The sequence below is a fragment of the Rana temporaria genome, chromosome 5 (genome assembly GCF_905171775.1).
Source record: "Rana temporaria chromosome 5, aRanTem1.1, whole genome shotgun sequence".
Classification (NCBI taxonomy): domain Eukaryota; kingdom Metazoa; phylum Chordata; class Amphibia; order Anura; family Ranidae; genus Rana; species Rana temporaria.
Genome location: NC_053493.1, coordinates 14,299,826 through 14,320,409, shown reverse-complemented (window position 1 = coordinate 14,320,409; position 20,584 = coordinate 14,299,826). Strand labels below are relative to the sequence as shown.

Genomic DNA, 20,584 nt, shown 5'->3' with positions numbered 1-20,584 from the left:
CCAGGACCTCTTCTTCGTGAAGGGTGGCCGGCGGTGCCTCTTTCTGCCCAGCTCCCTCCAGGGCCCCTCCGGCTCAGGGCTGTCGCCCATGACCAGCTGACAATGGTGTTCCCTGTTGTCCGTAATAACAGATTGTACCATGAGGGCTTCGTAAGGGGTGCCCAATGGTTCTTCCTGACCCAGCTCCTTTGGATCCCAAGCCGAGTCTACACAATGGGCTGCTGCTGGTGGGCGGTACCCAGGTTGAGACCAATTTGACCTGGTGTTGTCATTCATGGGGCAATTATGCTTGAAGTGACCCAACTGTTTGCACCGGAAGCAGCGTTGTTCATTGTCCTCCTGGCGTGGGTAGCGAGGGCTATATGTCATCGGTCTGTTAGGCGGTTGGTATCTAGCGGCTGGTGGGTGTGAGGGCGCCGTTGGTTGTGGGGGTTGTACCCGTGGTGTGACCTGGTTTGTCTTGCGAGTATCCGCATATTCATCCGCCAACTTCGCGGCCTCTGGTAGAGTCATGGGCCTGCGATCTCTCACCCAATCCTTGACGTCCGTCTGGATGTGATTGTAAAATTGCTCCAGGAGCATTAGTTGCAAAATGTCCTCTGCGGTGGTGGCCTGGCTGCTGTTAACCCAGTTAGAGGCCGACAGGGACAGCTGGCATGCCCATTCTGCGTAAGAGTCTTCCGTGGTTTTGCGTGAGTCCCTGAACTTCTGTCGGTGGGACTCTGGGGTTACTGCATAACGAGCCAGGAGCGCTTCTTTAACCCTGGCGTAGCTATGGATATCCTGATCTGGCACGGTCCGGAAAGCATCAGAAGCTTTGCCTGATAGTTTGCCTGACAATATTGCGACCCAGTCTCTTCTAGCTATTCGGTGCAGGTTACATTGTCGCTCAAAGTCTGCCAGGAAGTTATCAATCTCACAGTCCTTTTCATCAAAAGCTTTAAAAGCGCTAAACGGAATCTTCCTTGCGTCTGCTGTGCTGTACTCACTGTTCGTAGAAGGTGCGGCTGCTTGTTGGACTGCTGCCAGTTTTAACTGTAGCTCTGCGTCCCTTATTTGTTTATCCTTCTGTAGTTCTGCGTCCCTTATTTGTTTATCCTTCTGTAGTTCTGCGTCCCTTATTTGTTTATCCTCCTGTAGCTCTGCGTCCCTTATTTGTTTATCCTTCTGTAGCTCCGCGTCTCTTATTTCTTTAGCCTCCTTCGCTAACAGGTCCATCACTTTCAGTACCACATCTGGCGTTGGGTTCGGGCCGAACCACGCTAGCTTCTCTCTCATTAGCTTGTTGGCTGGCGATTCCTCCTCCTGAATCACTGGTGTATCCATCTCTTGTACTGCTGGCGTTGCTGCAATCCCGTCCTGGTCTAGCTCCATTGATTCTGCCATGATGACCCGCTTGGTTTTGTTGCTAGCAATCCTTCCACGAACTTCCAGTAGTTCTTCCAGTGTCTGCTTGGAATCCGGGTGTGAAGGGGAATAGAAGGGAAAAATCCCACTGCTACCAACCAATTGTGACGGTATCGGTATGATATCCCCGTCAACGTTCCCTTCTTCCCATAACGAAAATCACCCTAATATTCCACGAGGAGGGATATCCCTGGAATCGCCCAGAAAGCCACACATGAGACCAGCTTACTGCTTGAACAACACAGACTTTAATGTTATAACACACAGCTTATATGTCATTTCCAAAACTGTTACAATGACAAATCTCCGCCCCCCCTCACACAGTAGGGGGTCTTCAATACAGCTCCTTTGAAATAAAGATATTTCTTTGAACTACTCAGTAGCTAGCCGGCTCGGCACCGCATATAGAGAGATAATTATCACAAGGAAGCAATCAGCATAATTAACACAAGCCACTTATCTAATCACAGTAACCAGTAAACACAGGGCTAGAACAATTAACATTTGAAACAGGGCTGGCTGCAGAAGAGTAATTACAATTAACAGCCTTAAACAAGCAGGGAGGAATAAACTGACATATAGGTAAAAAGTCCATCACAGTCGGTGTCTCCTGATATCTGTGTATTAGGAGAGGAGAGGTCGGTGTGTCCTGATATCTGTGTATTAGGAGAGGAGAGGTCAGTGTGTGTCCTGATATCTGTGTATTGGGAGAGGAGAGGTCGGTATCTCCTGATATCTGTGTATTAGGAGAGGAGAGGTCGGTATCTCCTGATATCTGTGTATTAGGAGAGGAGAGGTCGGTGTGTCCTGATATCTGTGTATTAGGAGAGGAGAGGTCGGTGTGTCCTGATATCTGTGTATTAGGAGAGGAGAGGTCGGTATCTCCTGATATCTGTGTATTAGGAGAGGAGAGGTCGGTGTGTCCTGATATCTGTGTATTAGGAGAGGAGAGGTCGGTGTGTCCTGATATCTGTGTATTAGGAGAGGAGAGGTCGGTGTCTCCTGATATCTGTGTATTAGGAGAGGAGAGGTCGGTGTGTCCTGATATCTGTGTATTAGGAGAGGAGAGGTCGGTGTCTCCTGATATCTGTGTATTAGGAGAGGAGAGGTCGGTGTGTCCTGATATCTGTGTATTAGGAGAGGAGAGGTCGGTGTCTCCTGATATCTGTGTATTAGGAGAGGAGAGGTCGGTACCTCCTGATATCTGTGTATTAGGAGAGGAGAGGTCGGTGTGTCCTGATATCTGTGTATTAGGAGAGGAGAGGTCGGTGTCTCCTGATATCTGTGTATTAGGAGAGGAGAGGTCGGTGTGTCCTGATATCTGTGTATTAGGAGAGGAGAGGTCGGTGTGTCCTGATATCTGTGTATTAGGAGAGGTCGGTGTCTCCTGATATCTGTGTATTAGGAGAGGAGAGGTCGGTGTGTCCTGATATCTGTGTATTAGGAGAGGAGAGGTCGGTGTCTCCTGATATCTGTGTATTAGGAGAGGAGAGGTCGGTGTCTCCTGATATCTGTGTATTAGGAGAGGAGAGGTCGGTGTGTCCTGATATCTGTGTATTAGGAGAGGAGAGGTCGGTGTCTCCTGATATCTGTGTATTAGGAGAGGAGAGGTCGGTGTCTCCTGATATCTGTGTATTAGGAGAGTAGAGGTCGGTGTCTCCTGATATCTGTGTATTAGGAGAGGAGAGGTCGGTGTGTCCTGATATCTGTGTATTAGGAGAGGAGAGGTCGGTGTCTCCTGATATCTGTGTATTAGGAGAGGAGAGGTCAGTGTGTCCTGATATCTGTGTATTAGGAGAGGAGAGGTCGGTGTGTCCTGATATCTGTGTATTAGGAGAGGAGAGGTCGGTGTGTCCTGATATCTGTGTATTAGGAGAGGAGAGGTCGGTGTCTCCTGATATCTGTGTATTAGGAGAGGAGAGGTCGGTGTCTCCTGATATCTGTGTATTAGGAGAGGAGAGGTCGGTGTCTCCTGATATCTGTGTATTAGGAGAGGTCGCTGTCTCCTGATATCTGTGTATTAGGAGAGGAGAGGTCGGTGTCTCCTGATATCTGTGTATTAGGAGAGGAGAGGTCGGTGTCTCCTGATATCTGTGTATTAGGAGAGTAGAGGTCGGTGTCTCCTGATATCTGTGTATTAGGAGAGGAGAGGTCGGTGTGTCCTGATATCTGTGTATTAGGAGAGGAGAGGTCGGTGTGTCCTGATATCTGTGTATTAGGAGAGGAGAGGTCGGTGTCTCCTGATATCTGTGTATTAGGAGAGGAGAGGTCGGTGTCTCCTGATATCTGTGTATTAGGAGAGGAGAGGTCGGTGTCTCCTGATATCTGTGTATTAGGAGAGGTCGCTGTCTCCTGATATCTGTGTATTAGGAGAGGAGAGGTCGGTATCTCCTGATATCTGTGTATTAGGAGAGGAGAGGTCGGTATCTCCTGATATCTGTGTATTAGGAGAGGAGAGGTCGGTGTCTCCTGATATCTGTGTATTAGGAGAGTAGAGGTCGGTGTCTCCTGATATCTGTGTATTAGGAGAGGAGAGGTCGGTGTGTCCTGATATCTGTGTATTAGGAGAGGTCGGTGTGTCCTGATATCTGTGTATTAGGAGAGGAGAGGTCGGTGTCTCCTGATATCTGTGTATTAGGAGAGGAGAGGTCGGTGTCTCCTGATATCTGTGTATTAGGAGAGGAGAGGTCGCTGTCTCCTGATATCTGTGTATTAGGAGAGGAGAGGTCGGTGTGTCCTGATATCTGTGTATTAGGAGAGGAGAGGTCGGTGTCCCCTGATATCTGTGTAATAGGAGAGGAGAGGTCGGTGTGTCCTGATATCTGTGTATTAGGAGAGGAGAGGTCGGTGTCTCCTGATATCTGTGTATTAGGAGAGGAGAGGTCGGTGTGTCCTGATATCTGTGTATTAGGAGAGGAGAGGTCGGTGTGTCCTGATATCTGTGTATTAGGAGAGGAGAGGTCGGTGTCCCCTGATATCTGTGTAATAGGAGAGGAGAGGTCGGTGTGTCCTGATATCTGTGTATTAGGAGAGGAGAGGTCGGTGTCTCCTGATATCTGTGTATTAGGAGAGGAGAGGTCGGTGTCTCCTGATATCTGTGTATTAGGAGAGGAGAGGTCGGTGTGTCCTGATATCTGTGTATTAGGAGAGGTCGGTGTCTCCTGATATCTGTGTATTAGGAGAGGAGAGGTCGGTGTCTCCTGATATCTGTGTATTAGGAGAGGAGAGGTCGCTGTCTCCTGATATCTGTGTATTAGGAGAGGAGAGGTCGGTGTGTCCTGATATCTGTGTATTAGGAGAGGAGAGGTCGGTGTGTCCTGATATCTGTGTATTAGGAGAGGTCGGTGTCCCGGTATTGGTGTTCTCCATATACAGTACAGATGTTGGTTCTGTACATTGGATTGGGTGGAAGGTATCTGCCCCCCCCCCCTCCCCTCACATTTTTCTCTTTCTTCTATAATTGCATCCTGCTGTGTTCTCCTCTCCCGGGATGATTGGGGGGGGGGGGGGTCGAATCTCAGAGGAGGAAGCTGTACAGTACGTGGCCTGTGGCCCTCCTGGAATCGGGCCCCTCACTGTCCCGTGATGTGACCTCTCCTTTCTAGGTTGGTGATATTTCATTGGTTAGATGTATTCCTATCACTTTCTTCCCCCATCTTTCCTTCTGGATGCCCCTCGGGCTATCCCTGTCCCCTCGTGCTATCCCTGCCCCTCGGGCTATCCCTGTCCCCTCCTCCATCTTATAATACGGAGATGTGTAAGATTTCATGATCAGGTCATTTTGGGACCGACAATGGTCGCTGCTCTCCTGTGATTGGCCGCAGCTTAGTTGAAGCGAGATACAGTATGTAACGGGTTCCCGGGGCCGATAAAGAGTCGCACAATTCTTGTACTTCCTATTTTCTCCTATTGGCTCCATAGCCTTCAGTTGTCTGTTCAGCGTCTGGGATAATAATGGGGGCCCCTGTGGGGAAAGTTGGAGTCAGAGGATAAGGGGGGGGGGGTCGGATTTGCCACCCCCTAGGAGATTAGTGCAAAGCTTGGGTGTATAAACAGGTAAATTAAAAAGGGTCTTCATCCGCCCACCAGAGCGACCTTTCCGGCGGCAGCACTTAGGCTCTGTTCACACCTAGGCGTATATACGCCTGAAGCACGACGCCGCAGCAGCCCCTAATACGCTGGAGGGATGATTTTACATTGCCCTCTATGGAGATGGTTCACATCTCCACGCCGAACGCCGAAACGCTGCACGCCTGAAGCTCAAAACAAGTCCCGGACCCTTTTTTTCAGGCGACTTCGGCGTTCGGCATAGGCGATGTGGACCTGGGGTAAGGCTGCATTCACAATCGCGGCGTTTTGTCGCCGCAAATCGCTGTACAAAATGCCGCAATTTGTCGCCGCAATTCGCGGGACAAAACGCCGCGATTAGGTACGCCAAGGTGTGAATGCAGCCTAAGGATAAAGGTCTGGATTAGAGGAAGGGAAGCTTCAGCCGCTCTGTTTACAAACAAAATGAAGCAGCTTGGAAGTCCGGGAAATGTCATTTAGCAGCCGGCAGTTTTTTTTTTCTTATGCCGCGTACACACGACCGTTTTTCGGGTTCTGAAAAATTACGTTTTTAAGGGTCTAGAAAAAACAACGTTTTTTTTCAAATTGATCATTAACCACTTATTGACCATATTGCTGGTCAAAGACCAGAGCACTTTTTTTGCGATTCCGCACTGCGTCACTTTAACTGACGATTGTGCGGTCGTGCCACGTGGCTCCCAAACAAAATTGGCGTCCTTTTTTCCCCACAAATAGAGCTTTCTTTTGGTGGTATTTGATCACCTCTGCGGTTTTTATTTTTTGCGCTATAAACAAAAATAGAGCGGCAATTTTGAAAAAAAATGCAATATTTTTTAGTTTTTGCTGTAATAAATATCCCCCAAAAAATATATAAAAAAAAAACGTTTTTTCCCTCAGTTTAGGCCGATACGTATTCTTTTACCTATTTTTGGTAAAAAAAAACCGCAATAAGCGTTTAAAAATTTATAGCGTTTACAAAATAGGGGATAGTTTTATTGCATTTTTATTAATCAGTTTTTTTTTACTACTAATGGCGGCGATCAGCGATTTTTTTCGTGACTGCGACATTATGGCGGACACATCGGACAATTTTGACGCATTTTTGAGACCATTGTCATTTTCACAGCAAAAAGTGCTATAAAATTGCACTGATTACTGTGAAAATGGCAATTGCAGTTTGGGAGTTAACCACTAGGGGGCGCTGTAGGGGTTATGTGTGACCTCATATGTGTTTCTAACTGTAGGGGGTGGGGCTGGACGTGTGACGTCATTGATCGTCTTTCCCTATATCAGGGAACACACGATCAATGACAGCGCCACAGAGGAGAACGGGGAAGCTGTGTTTACACTCACCTCTCCCTGTCCTTCAGCTCCGGGGACCGAGCGCGGGACTCAGGCGGCGATCGGGTCCCGCGGTCGCCGTCACGGAGCTTCAGATCGGGTCGCTGGCGCGCGCCCGCGACCCAAGGCTGGGCATTTAACAATCACGTACAGGTACGTTGATGTGCCCAGCCGTGCCATTCTGCCGAGGTATATCGGCGTTAGGCGGTCCTTAAGGGGTTAAAGGTAGAAAGTTTTCTTTTTACCTTTTTATGAGTTCTCTTCATTAAAGCATAAAACCTTCTGTGTGCAGCTCTGCCCCCCCCCCCCCGTACTTACGATCGCAGTGCCTGAGATTAGCAGCTCTCTCCCCTCTTTCTTCTTATTGGCTCTTGCTGTTGTCAGTCAAAGCCATTGAGCAGTGTGCGGGGTGGGGGTGGGGGGGGGGGGCAGAGCATCTTGCTATTGGACTCCGCTCCTCAGAGTATACTTACCTACTCTGTGCAGTGGATTTGCACAGAGCAGCTACGATCCACCTCTTCTCAGGTCCCTCTTCTTTGTTCCTGGCCCCTCCCTCCTGTTCAGTGCCCCCCGCACAGCAAGCAGCTTGCTATGGGGGCACCCGACCTGAGTCACAGCTTCCTGTGTCCATTCAGACATGGAGCCCTGCCCCCTCTCTTCCCTGATTGGCTAGGTGGCTTTGACTGACAGCCGCTGCTGTGTCTCAGCCAATCAGGAAGGAGGATCTCAGATGGCCGAGACATTTGTGGACAGAGAGGGATCTCAGGTAAGTAATAGGGGGGTGCTGGGGAGGCTGCTGCACACAGAAGGCTATTTATCCTAATGTATAGAATGCATTAGGATAAAAAACCTTCTGCCTTTGCAACCCTTTTAAGCCTTAAAGTGGAACTCCCGCTGATCGGAACCCCCCCCTCCGGTGTCACATTTGACACCTTTCAGGGGGGAGGGGGGTGCAGATACCTGTCTAAAGACAGGTATTTGCACCCACTTCCGGCCACACAGTCTGCGAGTAGACTGCGGGCAGGACGTCAGATCCCCCCCCCCCCTTTGTGTTCTGGGAAACACACGGCTCCCAGAACACAGCGGGGACCAGTGAGCACGGCGCATCGCGACTCGCGCATGCGCCATAGGGAACCGGGCAGTGAAGCCGCAATGCTTCACTTCCTGGTTCCCTCACTGAGGATGGCGGTGGGGGCAGCAGAGTGAAGAGCGATCGCTCGTGCTCTGCTGCCGACGCGCGCTGGGCTCCAGGACAGGTAAGTGTCCTAATATTAAAAGTCAGCAGCTGCAGTATTTGTAGCTGCTGGCTTTTAATATTTTTTTTTCGGCGGAGATCTGCTTTAATAATAGAGCTGCTGCCTGCTGAATGATATGTTTTAAAAGCATTTTGTATTGATTTATGCCCCCCCCCCCCCCCCCCCGGTAGTTTCAGCTCCATCTAATCAAGTAACCGATGGAGCCTACATCACACAGTGGCCAGCTCCCTCCCTGCAACATACACATCTAAAGGGTTCCCAGGAATGTGTTCTTTCACTCTTGCAATTAGCAGGAAGCTAATAAATCACACAAATACATCTTTCCCTGCTGGCTATTGTTGAGGACCAGAAATACCAAGCAACAGCCGCTGCAGCTACAGTCTTAGAATATGCAGGCATTTTTATAGAAAAAAAATAAATACTATATAAAAAAGCTTGTGCTATATTCTATAATGATAAATATTGTCCATCTCTCCACAGGGATCACAAGAAGGATCTGTCCTGATCTCCATCTTATGGATCTCAGTATTGAGGGATTTCTCTGATAACAACATGAGGAATCATCAGAGACTTCTACAAGTTCAGTTGATATTCCTGCTGGTGACGGTGGCCCAGAATGACCCCGCCCTAGAGGAGGACAATAACATCCAATCAGGATCCATAGCAGGGACGATAATCCCCAGAGGATCCGACCGATCCACAGAACAGGAAGAGGATGTATCATCAAGGCAATCAACTGACAATGGAAATCGGCCCTTGACCCGGGATCCTGGAAATGAGCTGCACACCGACACTCTGACATCGGGGGCAGAAACGGGACAGGGGCCACTGGAGAGGGGTCAGGATACTAGGGGCCCACTATATCCAGCGTCCAATCAGAAAGTGAGTGCCCAGGTGAACCAATAGTAGACTGGCAGGAAACAGGTAGATGTTCAGGTGGCCACACTCCTTGCATCAACCATACATACAGAAGAAGAACATTCAGGAGCAACTAAAAAAAATTAGAATATCATCAAAAAGTTCATTTATTTCAGTAATTCAACTCAAAAAGTGAAACTCGTATATTTTATAAAGATCTGTTACACACAGAGTGACATATTTGAAAGCATTTCTTTCTTTTAACCACTTAAGACCCGGACCATTATGCAGGGAAAGGACCTGGCCAGTTTTTTGTGATTCAGCACTGCGTCGCTTTAACTGACAATTGCGCGGTCGTGCAACGTGGCTCCCAAACAAAATTGGCGTCCTTTTTTCCCCACAAATAGAACTTTCTTTTGGTGGTATTTGATCACCTCTGCGGTTTTTATTTTTTGCGCTATGAACAAAAATAGAGCGACAATTTTGAAAAAAAATCTATATTTTTTACTTTTTGCTATAATAAATATCCCCCAAAAATATTAAAAAAAAATAGTTTTCCTCAGTTTAGGCCGATACGTATTCTTCTACATATTTTTGGTAAAAAAAAATCGCAATAAGCGTTTATCGATTGGTTTGCGCAAAATTTATAGCGTTTACAAAACAGGGGATAGTATTGCATTTTTATTAATATTTTTTTTTTTTTACTACTAATAGCGGCGATCAGCGTTTTTTTTTTTTCGTGACCGCAACATTATGGCGGACACATCGGACAATTTTGACACATTTTTGGGACCATTGTCATTTTCACAGCAAAAAATGCTATAAAAATGCATTGTTTATTGTGAAAATTACAGTTGCAGTTTGGGAGTTAACCACAAGGGGGCGCTGAAGGGGTTAAGTGTGACCTCATATGTGTTTCTAACTGTAGGGGGGGCGGGGCTGGACGTGTGACGTCATTGATCGTGCTTCCCTATATCAGGGAACAGACGATCAATGACACTGCCACTGTGAAGAACGGGGAAGGTGTGTTTACACTCACCTCTCCCTGTTCTTCAGCTCTGGAGGACCGATCGCGGGACACCCGCGGCGATCGGGTCCCGCGGGCGCGGTCACGGAGCTTAGGACCGGGTCGCATTCTGCGGACGTATATGTGCGTGAAAGGGTCCTTAAGTGGTTAATTTTGATGATTATGGCTTACAGCGAGTGACAACCTAAAATGAAGTATCTCCGAAAATTTTAATATTACATAAGACCAATAAAAAAAAGGATGTTTAACCACTTCAGCCCCGGAGGATTTGGCTGCCCAATGACAAGGCCAATTTTTGCGATACGGCACTGCGTTGCTTTAACTGACAATTGCGCGGTCGTGCGACGTCGCTCCCAAACAAAATTGGCGTCCTTTTTTTCTCCACAAATAGAGCTTTCTTTTGATGGTATTTGATCACCTCTGCGGGTTTTTTTTGCGCTATAAACAAAAATAGAGCGACAATTTTGAAAAAAACACAATATTTTTTACTTTTTGCTATAATAAATATTCAAATACAAAATAAATAAAAAAAATAAAAAACGTATTCTTCTACATATTTTTGGTAAAAAAAAAATCACAATAAGCGTTTATTGATTGGTTTGAATCTAAAAACGATGGGAAAGATTTATGGCATTTATATGGCGCTTTTATTTTTTTACTAGTAATGGCGGTGATCTGCGATTTTTTTGTAGTATTGCGGCGGACAGGTCGGACACTTTTGACACCATTGACATTTACAGAGCGATCAGTGCTATAATCAGGTTTTTTTTTTTGCTAAAAAATTCCTTAGAACCCCCAAACATTATTTATATTTTTTTCTAACGCCCTAGAGAATAAAATGGCGGTCATGGCAATACTTTTTGTCACACCGTATTTGAGCAGCGGTCTTACAAGCGCACTTTTTTTGGGGGAAAAAAAACACTTTTTTGAATGAAAAAATAAGGCAACAGTAAAGTTAGCCCAATTTTTTTTATATATTGTGAAAGATAATGTTACGCCGAGTAAATTGATACCCAACATGTCACGCTTCAAAATTGCGTCCGCTCGTGGAATGGCGGCAAACTTTTACCCTTAAAAATCTCCATAGGCGACGTTTAAAAAATTCTACAGGTTGCATCTCTTGAGTTACAGAGGAGGTCTAGGGCTAGAATTATTGCTATCGCTCTAACGATCGCGGCGTTACCTCGCGCTTTCGCTTCTGCGCGCAAGCTCGTCGGGACGGGGCGCTTAACCGCTTCCATACAGGGCTTTTATACCCACATCCATACCAGGCCTATTCTGGCACTTCTCTCCTACATGTACAAATCATATTTTTTTGCTAGAAAATTACGCAGAACCCCAAACATTATATATGTTTTATTAGCAGACACCCTAGGGAATAAAACGACGGTCATTGAAACGTTTTATCTTGCACGGTATTTGCGCAATAATTTTTCAAACGCCTTTTTTTGGGAAAAAAATTGTTTCATGAATTAAAAAAATAACAAAACAGTAAAGTTAGCCCAATGTTTTTGTAAAATATGAAATATGATGTTACACCGAGTAAATAGATACCTAACATGTCACGCTTTAAAATTGCGCACACTCATGGAATGGCGCCAAACTTCGGTACTTAAAAATCTCCATAGGCAACGCTTTGAAAATTCTTACAGGTTACCAGTTTAGATTTACAGAGGAGATCTAGTGCTAGAATTGTTGCACACGCTCTAACGCACGCGGCGATACCTCACATGTGTGGTTTAAACGGCGTTTACATATGTCGGTGGGACTTGTGTGTGAGTTCGCTTCTGCGCGCGAGCTACTGGGGACAGGGGCGTTAAAAAAAAATGTTATTTCTTTTTTTTTTTTTACATATTTATTTATTTTTTTACACTTTTTTTTTTTTATTTGTATTTTTTTTATTATCACTTTTATTCCTATTACAAGGAATGTAAACATCCCTTGTAATAGGAATGTGTGTGACAGGTCCTCTTTATGGAGAGATGCGGGGTCAATAAGACCCCACATCTCTCCTCCAGGCTGGAAAGCATGAAATTGGTGAAAAAAAATTCACGATCTCATGCTTGCTGTTGCTTAGCAGCCGCAATTGCGGCTTTGTTTACTTACGGGGACCCGGGCGTGACGTCATCACATCGCGCCCGGGTCCTCCGACGGTCATAGAGATGACTGGTGACCATCTGGTCACCAGTCATCTCTATGCTTCCTGCCAGCGCCGCCGGACGATTCGTTCTCCGGGCCCCCGATGGCACGGGAGAGCCCGGAGAAGCACTGGATGGCGGCGGGAGGGGGGGGATGTCCCCTCCCGCCGCCTGTAAGAATGATCTAGCGGCGGAACCGCCGCTATGATCGTTCTTACGTTGTGCAGAATCGCCGGCAGGAGAGAAGGATATCTGAATGATGCCTCTAGCTGCACCCATCATTCAGATATCCCCCCACAAAGCCCAGGACGTCATATGACGTCCACCCGGATCGGTAGAGGTCCTTTGTGGATGTCATTTGACAATGGGCCGGGCGGGAAGTGGTTAAACAAACATTTTTTTTTTGTTTTCTTATTCATTTTACTTGATTTTATTTATTTTTACACTGTTTTTTTTTTTTGTTTTTTTTTAAAGGGTCACTTTTATTCCTATTACAAGGAATGTAAACATCCCTTGTAATAGAACAAAGCATGACAGGTCCTCTTAAATATGAGATCTGGGGTCAAAAAGACCGGAAATCTCATATTTACACTAAAATGCAATAAAAAAAAAATAATAAATAAAAAATTGTCATTTGAAAAAATGACAACAAAAAAATGTGCCTTTAACCACATACGTCGGCAGAATGGCACGGCTGGGCACAATCACGTACCTGTACGCGTCTCTTTAAGCCCAGCCGTGGGGTCCGGTCCGAAGCTCCGTGACCGCGCCCGATCGCAGCCGGTGTCCCGCGATCGGTCACCGGAGCTGAAGAACGGGGAGAGGTGAGTGTAAACACACCCCGTTCTTCACAGTGGCCCTGTCATTGATCGTCTGGTCTCTGATATAGGGAAACACGATCAATGACGTCACGCTTTTGGGGTTAGCTTGTAGCGTTCCTTTGCCCCCCCCCACCCCCGGGGCTGGTGTGCGGTCCAAGCCTCGATTTTGTGCGAGTTAGGGGGCAGGAAGTGACGTCGGCGTTACCCAGAAGCCTCTACGCGTTTCGCATTCAAATCATGCATCTTCAGGTTTCACTTTTTTTGGATTTTCGATCGGGTCACAGAGCTGAAGAACGGGGAGAGGTGAGTGTAAACAAACCTTTCCCCGTTCTTCCTAGTGTGACTGCCACTGATCGTCTGTTCCCTGTCATAGGGAACGACGATCAGTGACGTCACACGCCAAGCCACGCCCCCACACAGTAGTAATCACTCCTTAGGAAACACTTAACCCCTTCAGCGCCCCCTACAGGTCCTTCCCCGCCCCCCCCCCCCCCCGGGGCTGGCGTGCGGTCCAAGCCTCGATTTTGTGCGAGTTAGGGGGCAGGAAGTGGCATCGGTGTTACCCAGAAGCCTCTACGCGTTTCGCATTTCAAACATGCGTCTTCAGGTTAGACTTCTTTGGATTGAATTACTGAAACAGAGAATTAAGCTGCATTCACACCTCGGCGTACAAAATCGCGGCGTTTTGGCCCGCGAATTGCGGCGACAAATATCGGCGTTTTGTACCGCGATTTGCGGCGACAAATTTCCGCGATTGTGATTGCAGCCTTCACCCCCTCTATGGAGATGGTTCACATCTCCTATGCCTAACGCCGAAAGCCGCCTGAAAAAAAAGGTCCGGGACTTTTTTTCAGGCGTACGGCGTACGGCGTTCGGCGTGGAGATGTGAACCATCTCCATAGAGGTGCATGTTAAATCATCCCTCTGGCGTCTCGGGGCTGCAGCGGCGTCGCACTACAGGCGTATATACGCCTAGGTGTGAACGGGGGCTAACACTTGGCCTACACGACAAGAGGAGTGGTACTGTGCAGAGTCCATACACAGAATAGGAACAGATAGTGGGGTAGATTCAATAAGATTTGCGCAGTTTTTACGCAGGCGCAGGGCACCGTTTTTGCCCTGCGCCCCCGCAAATTATCTGCGCTACCCTCGATTCACGGAGCAGTATCTCCGTAAATTGCGTGGGCACTCCGGCAAAATGCCCGGCGTAAGCGCGCGCAATTTAAATGATCCCGTAGGAGGCGGGAATCATTTAAATTAGGCGCGTTCCCACGCCGAGCGTAGGGCGCATTCTCCGTCGGGAAACTTTCCCGACGTGCATTGCGGCAAATGACGCCGCAAGGACGTAATTTGCTTCAAAGTGAACGTGAATGGCGTCCAGCGCCATTCACGATTCACTTACGCAAACGACGTAAAATTTAAACTTCGCGACGCGGGAACGACGGGTATACGTAACATTGGCTGCCCCTGCTATTAGAAGGGGCAGCCTTACGCGAAACCCGACGGACGTAAACGACGTAAACTGCGTACGCAGGGCTCGCGTAACGTTGTGAATCGGCGTTAGTATGCAATTTGCATACTATACGCTGACCACAATGGGAACGCCCCCTAGCGGCCAACGTAAGAATGCAGCCTACGATATGACGGCATAAGAGCCGTCGGCCGTCGGCGTAACGATGTTCCTGAATCAGGAGCATTCATAACGCCGGCGCAAGTAAGCAATTGCGCTGCGTAACTATGGTTACGCAGACGCAATTGCTTCTTGAATCTAGGCCACTGAGAATTACAACTATCTAAGTCTAAAATTAGATGACATTCCAGTACTGACCCTCTTGTACTTATTGCAGGTCATCATCAGCATTCCCAGTACTGATCACCAGGAAGGTAAGTACATTGTTCGAGTCATACTGTGAGTGGTGTATATGTCAGAGCTATATAAATGTATAATAATAATAATAGTGTGTGACTCTGGGGGGGGGGGGGGGATTAGAGTGTAAGCTCCCCTGGTACAGAGACTGATATGACTGGCTCAGTCTTGTCTGTACAGCGCCACAGTATATGTCAGAGCTATATAAATGTATTTAACCGCTTAACCACTTCAGCCCCGGACCATTTTGCTGGTCAATGACCGGCCCACTTTTTGCGATTCGGCACTGCGTCGCTTTAACTGACAATTTGCGGCGGTGTATCGTAAATACGTCCGGCGCAAGGCGGTCCAAATCGAATGGGCGGGTACCATTTAAATTAGGCGCGCTCCCGCGCTGGACCTACTGCGCATGCTCCGTTTCCTAATCCCGCCGTGCTTTGCGCGAAGTGACGTAATTTTTTCGAACGGCGACGCGCGTAGCATACTTCCGTATTCCCGGACGTGTTACGCAAACAACGAGAAATTTTACATTTTGACGCGGGAACGACGGCCATACTTTAGACAGCAATACGTTTGCTGACTAAAGTTAGGGCACTCAAAACGACGACTAACTTTGCGACGGGAAACTAGACTAGCGGCGACGTAGCGAACGCGAAAATCCGTCGTGGATCGCTGTAACTGCTAATTTGCATACCGCTGGTTTACAACACAAACTCCCCCCAGCGGCGGCCGCGGTATTGCATCCTAAGATCCGACAGTGTAAAACAATTACACCTGTCGGATCTTATGGATATCTATGCGTAACTGATTCTATGAATCAGTCGCATAGATACTCTGAGAGATACGACGGCGTATCTCGACTGTGAATCTGGCCCCATAACTTTTGCGCAAACCAATCAATATACGCTTATTGCGATTTTTTTTTTTTTATACCAAAAATGAGTAGAAGAATACGTATCGGCCTAAACTGAGGAAAAAAAACGTTTTTTTATATATTTTTGGGGGATATTTATTATAGCAAAAAGTAAAAAATATTGATTTTTTTTCAAAATTGTCGCTCTATTTTTGTTTAGAGCGCAAAAAATAAAAACCGCAGAGGTGATCAAATACCACCAAAAGAAAGCTCTATTTGTGGGGACAAAAGGACGTCAATTTTGTTTGGGAGCCACGTCGCACGACCGCGCAATTGTCAGTTAAAGCGACGCAGTGCCGAATCGCAAAAAGGGGCCCGGTCCTTTACCTACAAAATGGTCCGGGGCTGAAGTGGTTAAAGGGGTTGTAAAGGTTCAGATTATTAAAATAAAAATAACAAACATGTGATACTTACATCCACTGTGCAGTTCGTTTTGCACAGAGTGGCCCCGATCCTCCTCTTCTGGGGTCCCTCTGTGACTGCCTCGGCTCCTCCCCGCATCGGCTAACCCCTTTTCATGGGAAGCTCTCTCCCGAGGGGGTTAGCTTGCGGGCACGCTCTCGTGATAAAGACGGCGGCTATAGCCGCCGCCTGTACCACTTGGCCCCGCCCCCCGGTGCGCCGCATCATTGGTTTGATTGACAGCAGCGCGAGCCAATGGCTGCGCTCAGAGGCGGCTCTAGGCTTCGTGAGGCCTTAAGCAAAATTTAGACATGAGGCCCCCCCCACTCACGCCCATAATGCATACCTCCCAACTGTCCTGCGATTCTCGTTAAATCCCGCGGCCCCTTGATCAGTGCTAGAGTCCCGCGATTCCGCGGCACCCCCACCCCCCCCCCCCCGCGCGATTACCGCGATAAATCCTGCGGTCCCGCGATTGCCGATAAACCCCCCCTCAACAACTTCGATCGACGGAATTCCCCCCCCCCCCCCGCTCAACAACTCCGATCCACGGAACCCCCCCCCGCGCTCAATAACTTCGTTGGGTGAGAGGTATGCTCATTTGTCCCTCATTCTGAAGTTGAAAAGTTGGGAGGTATGCATAATGGGGAAAAATAATTCAAGCAATAAAAATGGCTGCAGAAAATGCACGGATCTAGCACACAGGGGATCAGCACCACTTCCAGGGCACCCTCCTCACCCATCAGACATATTTAGCCAATGCCAGAGGGGGGAGAGAGAGGGAGGTTAGAAAGAGAGAGGGGTAATAGAGAGATCCGATAACGTCAACATTAGTATTGATCACAGGCCAATTAGAAGGCCGCGAGGCCCCTGTGAGTGCGAGGCCTTAGGCGACCGACTAATTTGCCTAATTATAGAGCCGCCTCTGGCTGCGCTGCTATCAATCATCCAATGAATGAGCCGAGAAGAGCCGAAAAACCCAGTCGAGAAGCCTGCTTGTTCACGACGCGGGCTCAGGTACGTAAACTGGGGGAGGGGGGGGGGGGGGGGCGGCAAACATCAGATGTTTTTTCACCTTAATGCATAGAATGCATTAAGGTGAAAAAACATGAACCTTTACATCCCCTTTAAATACCAATAGTGTGTGGCTGTGGTGGGACATTAGAGTGTAAGCTTCTCTGGTACAGAGACTGATGTGACCGGCTCAGTGTTCTCTGTACAGCACTGCGGTATATGTCGGTGCTATATAAATGTATATGCCAATATGTTTCATTTATTGTGTTTATTGGCCCAGATTCTCAATGGCATTACGACGACGCAACACCATTTGCGCCGTCGTAAGTCCTAATCTTGGTCATCGTATCTATGCGACTGATTGTTAGAATCAGTTACGCATAGATACCCATTGGATCCGACAGGCGTAAGGCTCTTACGCTGTCAGATCTTAAATGCAATTTTTTTTCCCCGCCGCTAGGTGTCGCCTCGTCGTTTTCCCCGTCGTCTATGCAAATTAGGTAATTACGCGAGATTCCCGAACATACGCGCGGTCGACGCAGAGAATTTACGACGTTTCCGTAGCTTAAGCGACGCGTAAAGTTGCCCCTGCTATTATGAGGGGCAACCAATGTTAAGTATGGTCGTCGTTCCCGCGTCGAAATTTTAACAAATTACGTCATTTGCGTAAGACGTCCGTGAATGGCGCTGGACGCCATTTACGTTAACGTCTAAGCAAATGACGCCGGTGCGACGTCATTTAGCGCAATGCACGTCGGGTAATTTACCCGATGGAGCATGCGCAGTGCGCTCGGCGCGGGAACGCGCCTAATTTAAATGGTGCCTGCCCCATTTGAATCGGGTGGGCTTGCGCCGAGCGCTTTTATGATACACCGCCGCAGGTTTACAGGTAAGTGTTCTGAGAATCAGGCACTAACGCTGTAAACCTGCGGCGGTGTAACGTAAATCACATACGTTACGCTGCCCAGGAGCAACGTAATTCTACGAGAATCTGGGCCATTGTTTTTTGTACATCTTAATAATTTTATATGTTGTCTTTGGTGTGTCGACGATCAAACTTGCATTTTCTACAGATGTCAATGAATGTGCAGCTGTGGAGCCACCTTGTGGATTATATGCTAACTGCACCAACACTGTTGGTTCCTACATTTGCCGCTGCCATCGGGGTTTTCTAAAAGGGTCGCAGGGGTGTGAAGGTGAGGAGAACTTAACGATTCCGTTCTATTGACTGTGAATTATTGATGTGACACTTACTTATCCTGAAGCTATATCTTAGTTATTATGAAGCTTTGAACAAAATAAAAAAAAAGGATATTCTTAATTCAGCTGACAGCTGTTTTTGTTTTTCTAAGTCCTTCTTGTGACATAGTTTGGTACCCGTTGATCCTGCCAGTAGATCCATTTTTTAAATGGCATAACATTTTTTTTATTTAATTTGTGATTAATTTTACAGTGTAATGTGTGGGGTGCATTTATTTATATATATAAAATGTTTGCATAGCAATTCGCCCAGTGAAAGTGTATGTACAATTGTTCTATGTTAATGGGGCAAAAAAAAAAGTATATTAGAAGTACATTTCCCAAAGTATAAGTGTAACGGAATGGCCCGTGATACCCAGAGACTTTTGAAGGATGTGGGGTACTCCTGTGCCAGCTTCACTAATGACTGTTGGGTCTAGGGTCATCCTATGTCCAATAGGGGCATAGGATGACTGAGAAATGATATCATGAATTACATGAGATGGGACAGTAATCATAATTCATGTATTACAGGAAATAAGGGACATATGGTGGATTGTTTTAGCATGGAACAGTAATCCACAATATATTCCTTGATGTCTAGAAGAACTAATTACAAGCGGTCAATAGAATGAGTCATTCGATGTGGGGACACATACTGTTGAGGTGTTAATTGAGTCTGGCTCCTAAGATATTCTATTGTTCTAATTAAGTCTGCCTCTCAAGAACCTTTCATTGTGTGAAAGTTCTATTGATGATAGATATGTGTTGGCAGTCTGAAAGGTCATATGTCTGACCTTTCAGGTGTAGTGGATTAGCATGTCAATTATGTTTACTAAAGGAATGTGTTTTATGTAGCAGGTGAGAATAACTTATCGCAGAGTCAGAACGCCTGGGTAATGATTAGTAATTAGCTCATCTGAATGTCATTATCTAACGGAATGTGTTTTGAAGTTCCTTGTGTCATGTTGTGGGTGGAGTTGAGTCATTGTCCAGATTTGGTTTCTAACTGTATATAACCAGCTGAGTTTACCATTAAAGTATTAATTTGTTTTGGAACCAGAGACAGAGCTGTGTGTGTCTCATTTCTGGGGGAAATCCAATGGGTCCTGTCTGCTGGATTGTGGAGTGTCGATAAGCTGTCTTGGGTGGAATGGAATATCATAAACGGTGTTAACCCCTGACCGTTACAATAAGTACTGTATACAAAAAAAATTGCAGAACTGATGGGAACATAAAGCTGAGTGAGAAGAAAGGAGATATTGGAGAGATTAGGCACGAGAAAGAAAGACAATTAATTATCAGAGAGGCGGGGGAAGGGCTTGAGGGGGGGTTCGGGTTCTGCTGGCGGGAGATCATAAATGTATGTATTTATGTAATCGATGTAATATGTGATGTAAGGCCGAGAATAGTTTCTCGGCTTTTGTATTTTTATAGTTTTGAAGAAATCAATAAAGTAATTGAAAATAAACAGCATTGTAATACTGTAAAAAGAAAAGAAAAAGAAGTACATTTCCTGTGCTGGTGGAATGTTTTTAATCGATTTAAAGCAAACATACCACAGTTGGCCACTAGATGGGGCTAAGTATTATATGAATTTTATTGAATCAAAGCAAAAAATACTGCAGTTGGCCACTACATTGGACTAAGTATTAGATGAATTTCTCGTGTTAATTAGCGCCATCTAGTGGCTAAATGTGTGTTTTTTTTTTCTTTTTCATTTTAACCTCTTCCGGACCACCCAATGTATATATACGTCATTACTTTGACATTATATACTGTTGTTATGGCAGCTAGCTCTGGTATTTTTATACACAGTGGGCGATTCGGCTTTCGATAAAAGTGGTCCCGGCGGCGGATTCGCCAAGGGATCACTTTTATAGGCAGCGGGAGAACTTATTATAGCCATTTGTCCAATGATTTTACACATTTATGGGCAAAAGTAAATGGCCCACATTCTCAAAGGGCTTACGACGGCGAAGCGCCATGTACGCCGTCGTAAGTCCTAATCTGGGCCGTCGTATCTATGGGACTGATTCTTAGAATCAGCTACGCATAGATATCCATTTGATCCGACAGGCGTAAGGCTCTTACACGGTCAAATCGTAACTGCAATTTCTTTTTTACCCCGCTAGGTGGCGCTTCCGTCGATTTCCCCGTTGAGTATGCAAATTAGCTAGATACGCGAATTCACGAACGTATGTGCGGCCGACGCAGTAAAGTTACGACGTTT

The 20,584-nt window shown here is 46.7% G+C and overlaps 1 protein-coding gene across 2 annotated transcripts in view; it reads left to right on the top strand.

Annotated features, from left to right (window-relative positions):
• Positions 1-4,916: 4,916 nt before the first annotated feature.
• Positions 4,917-20,584, top strand: part of LOC120939825 (neurogenic locus notch homolog protein 1-like) — an 85,374-nt gene continuing 69,706 nt past the window's right edge. For both annotated transcript variants that reach the window (XM_040352203.1, XM_040352202.1), the window contains exons 1-4: positions 4,917-5,012; positions 8,553-8,954; positions 14,764-14,800; positions 18,186-18,308. In XM_040352203.1, coding sequence (XP_040208137.1) covers positions 8,625-8,954; positions 14,764-14,800; positions 18,186-18,308 — 490 coding nt within the window. In that variant the 5' untranslated portion in view covers positions 4,917-5,012; positions 8,553-8,624. The remainder of the gene's footprint in view (positions 5,013-8,552; positions 8,955-14,763; positions 14,801-18,185; positions 18,309-20,584) is intronic.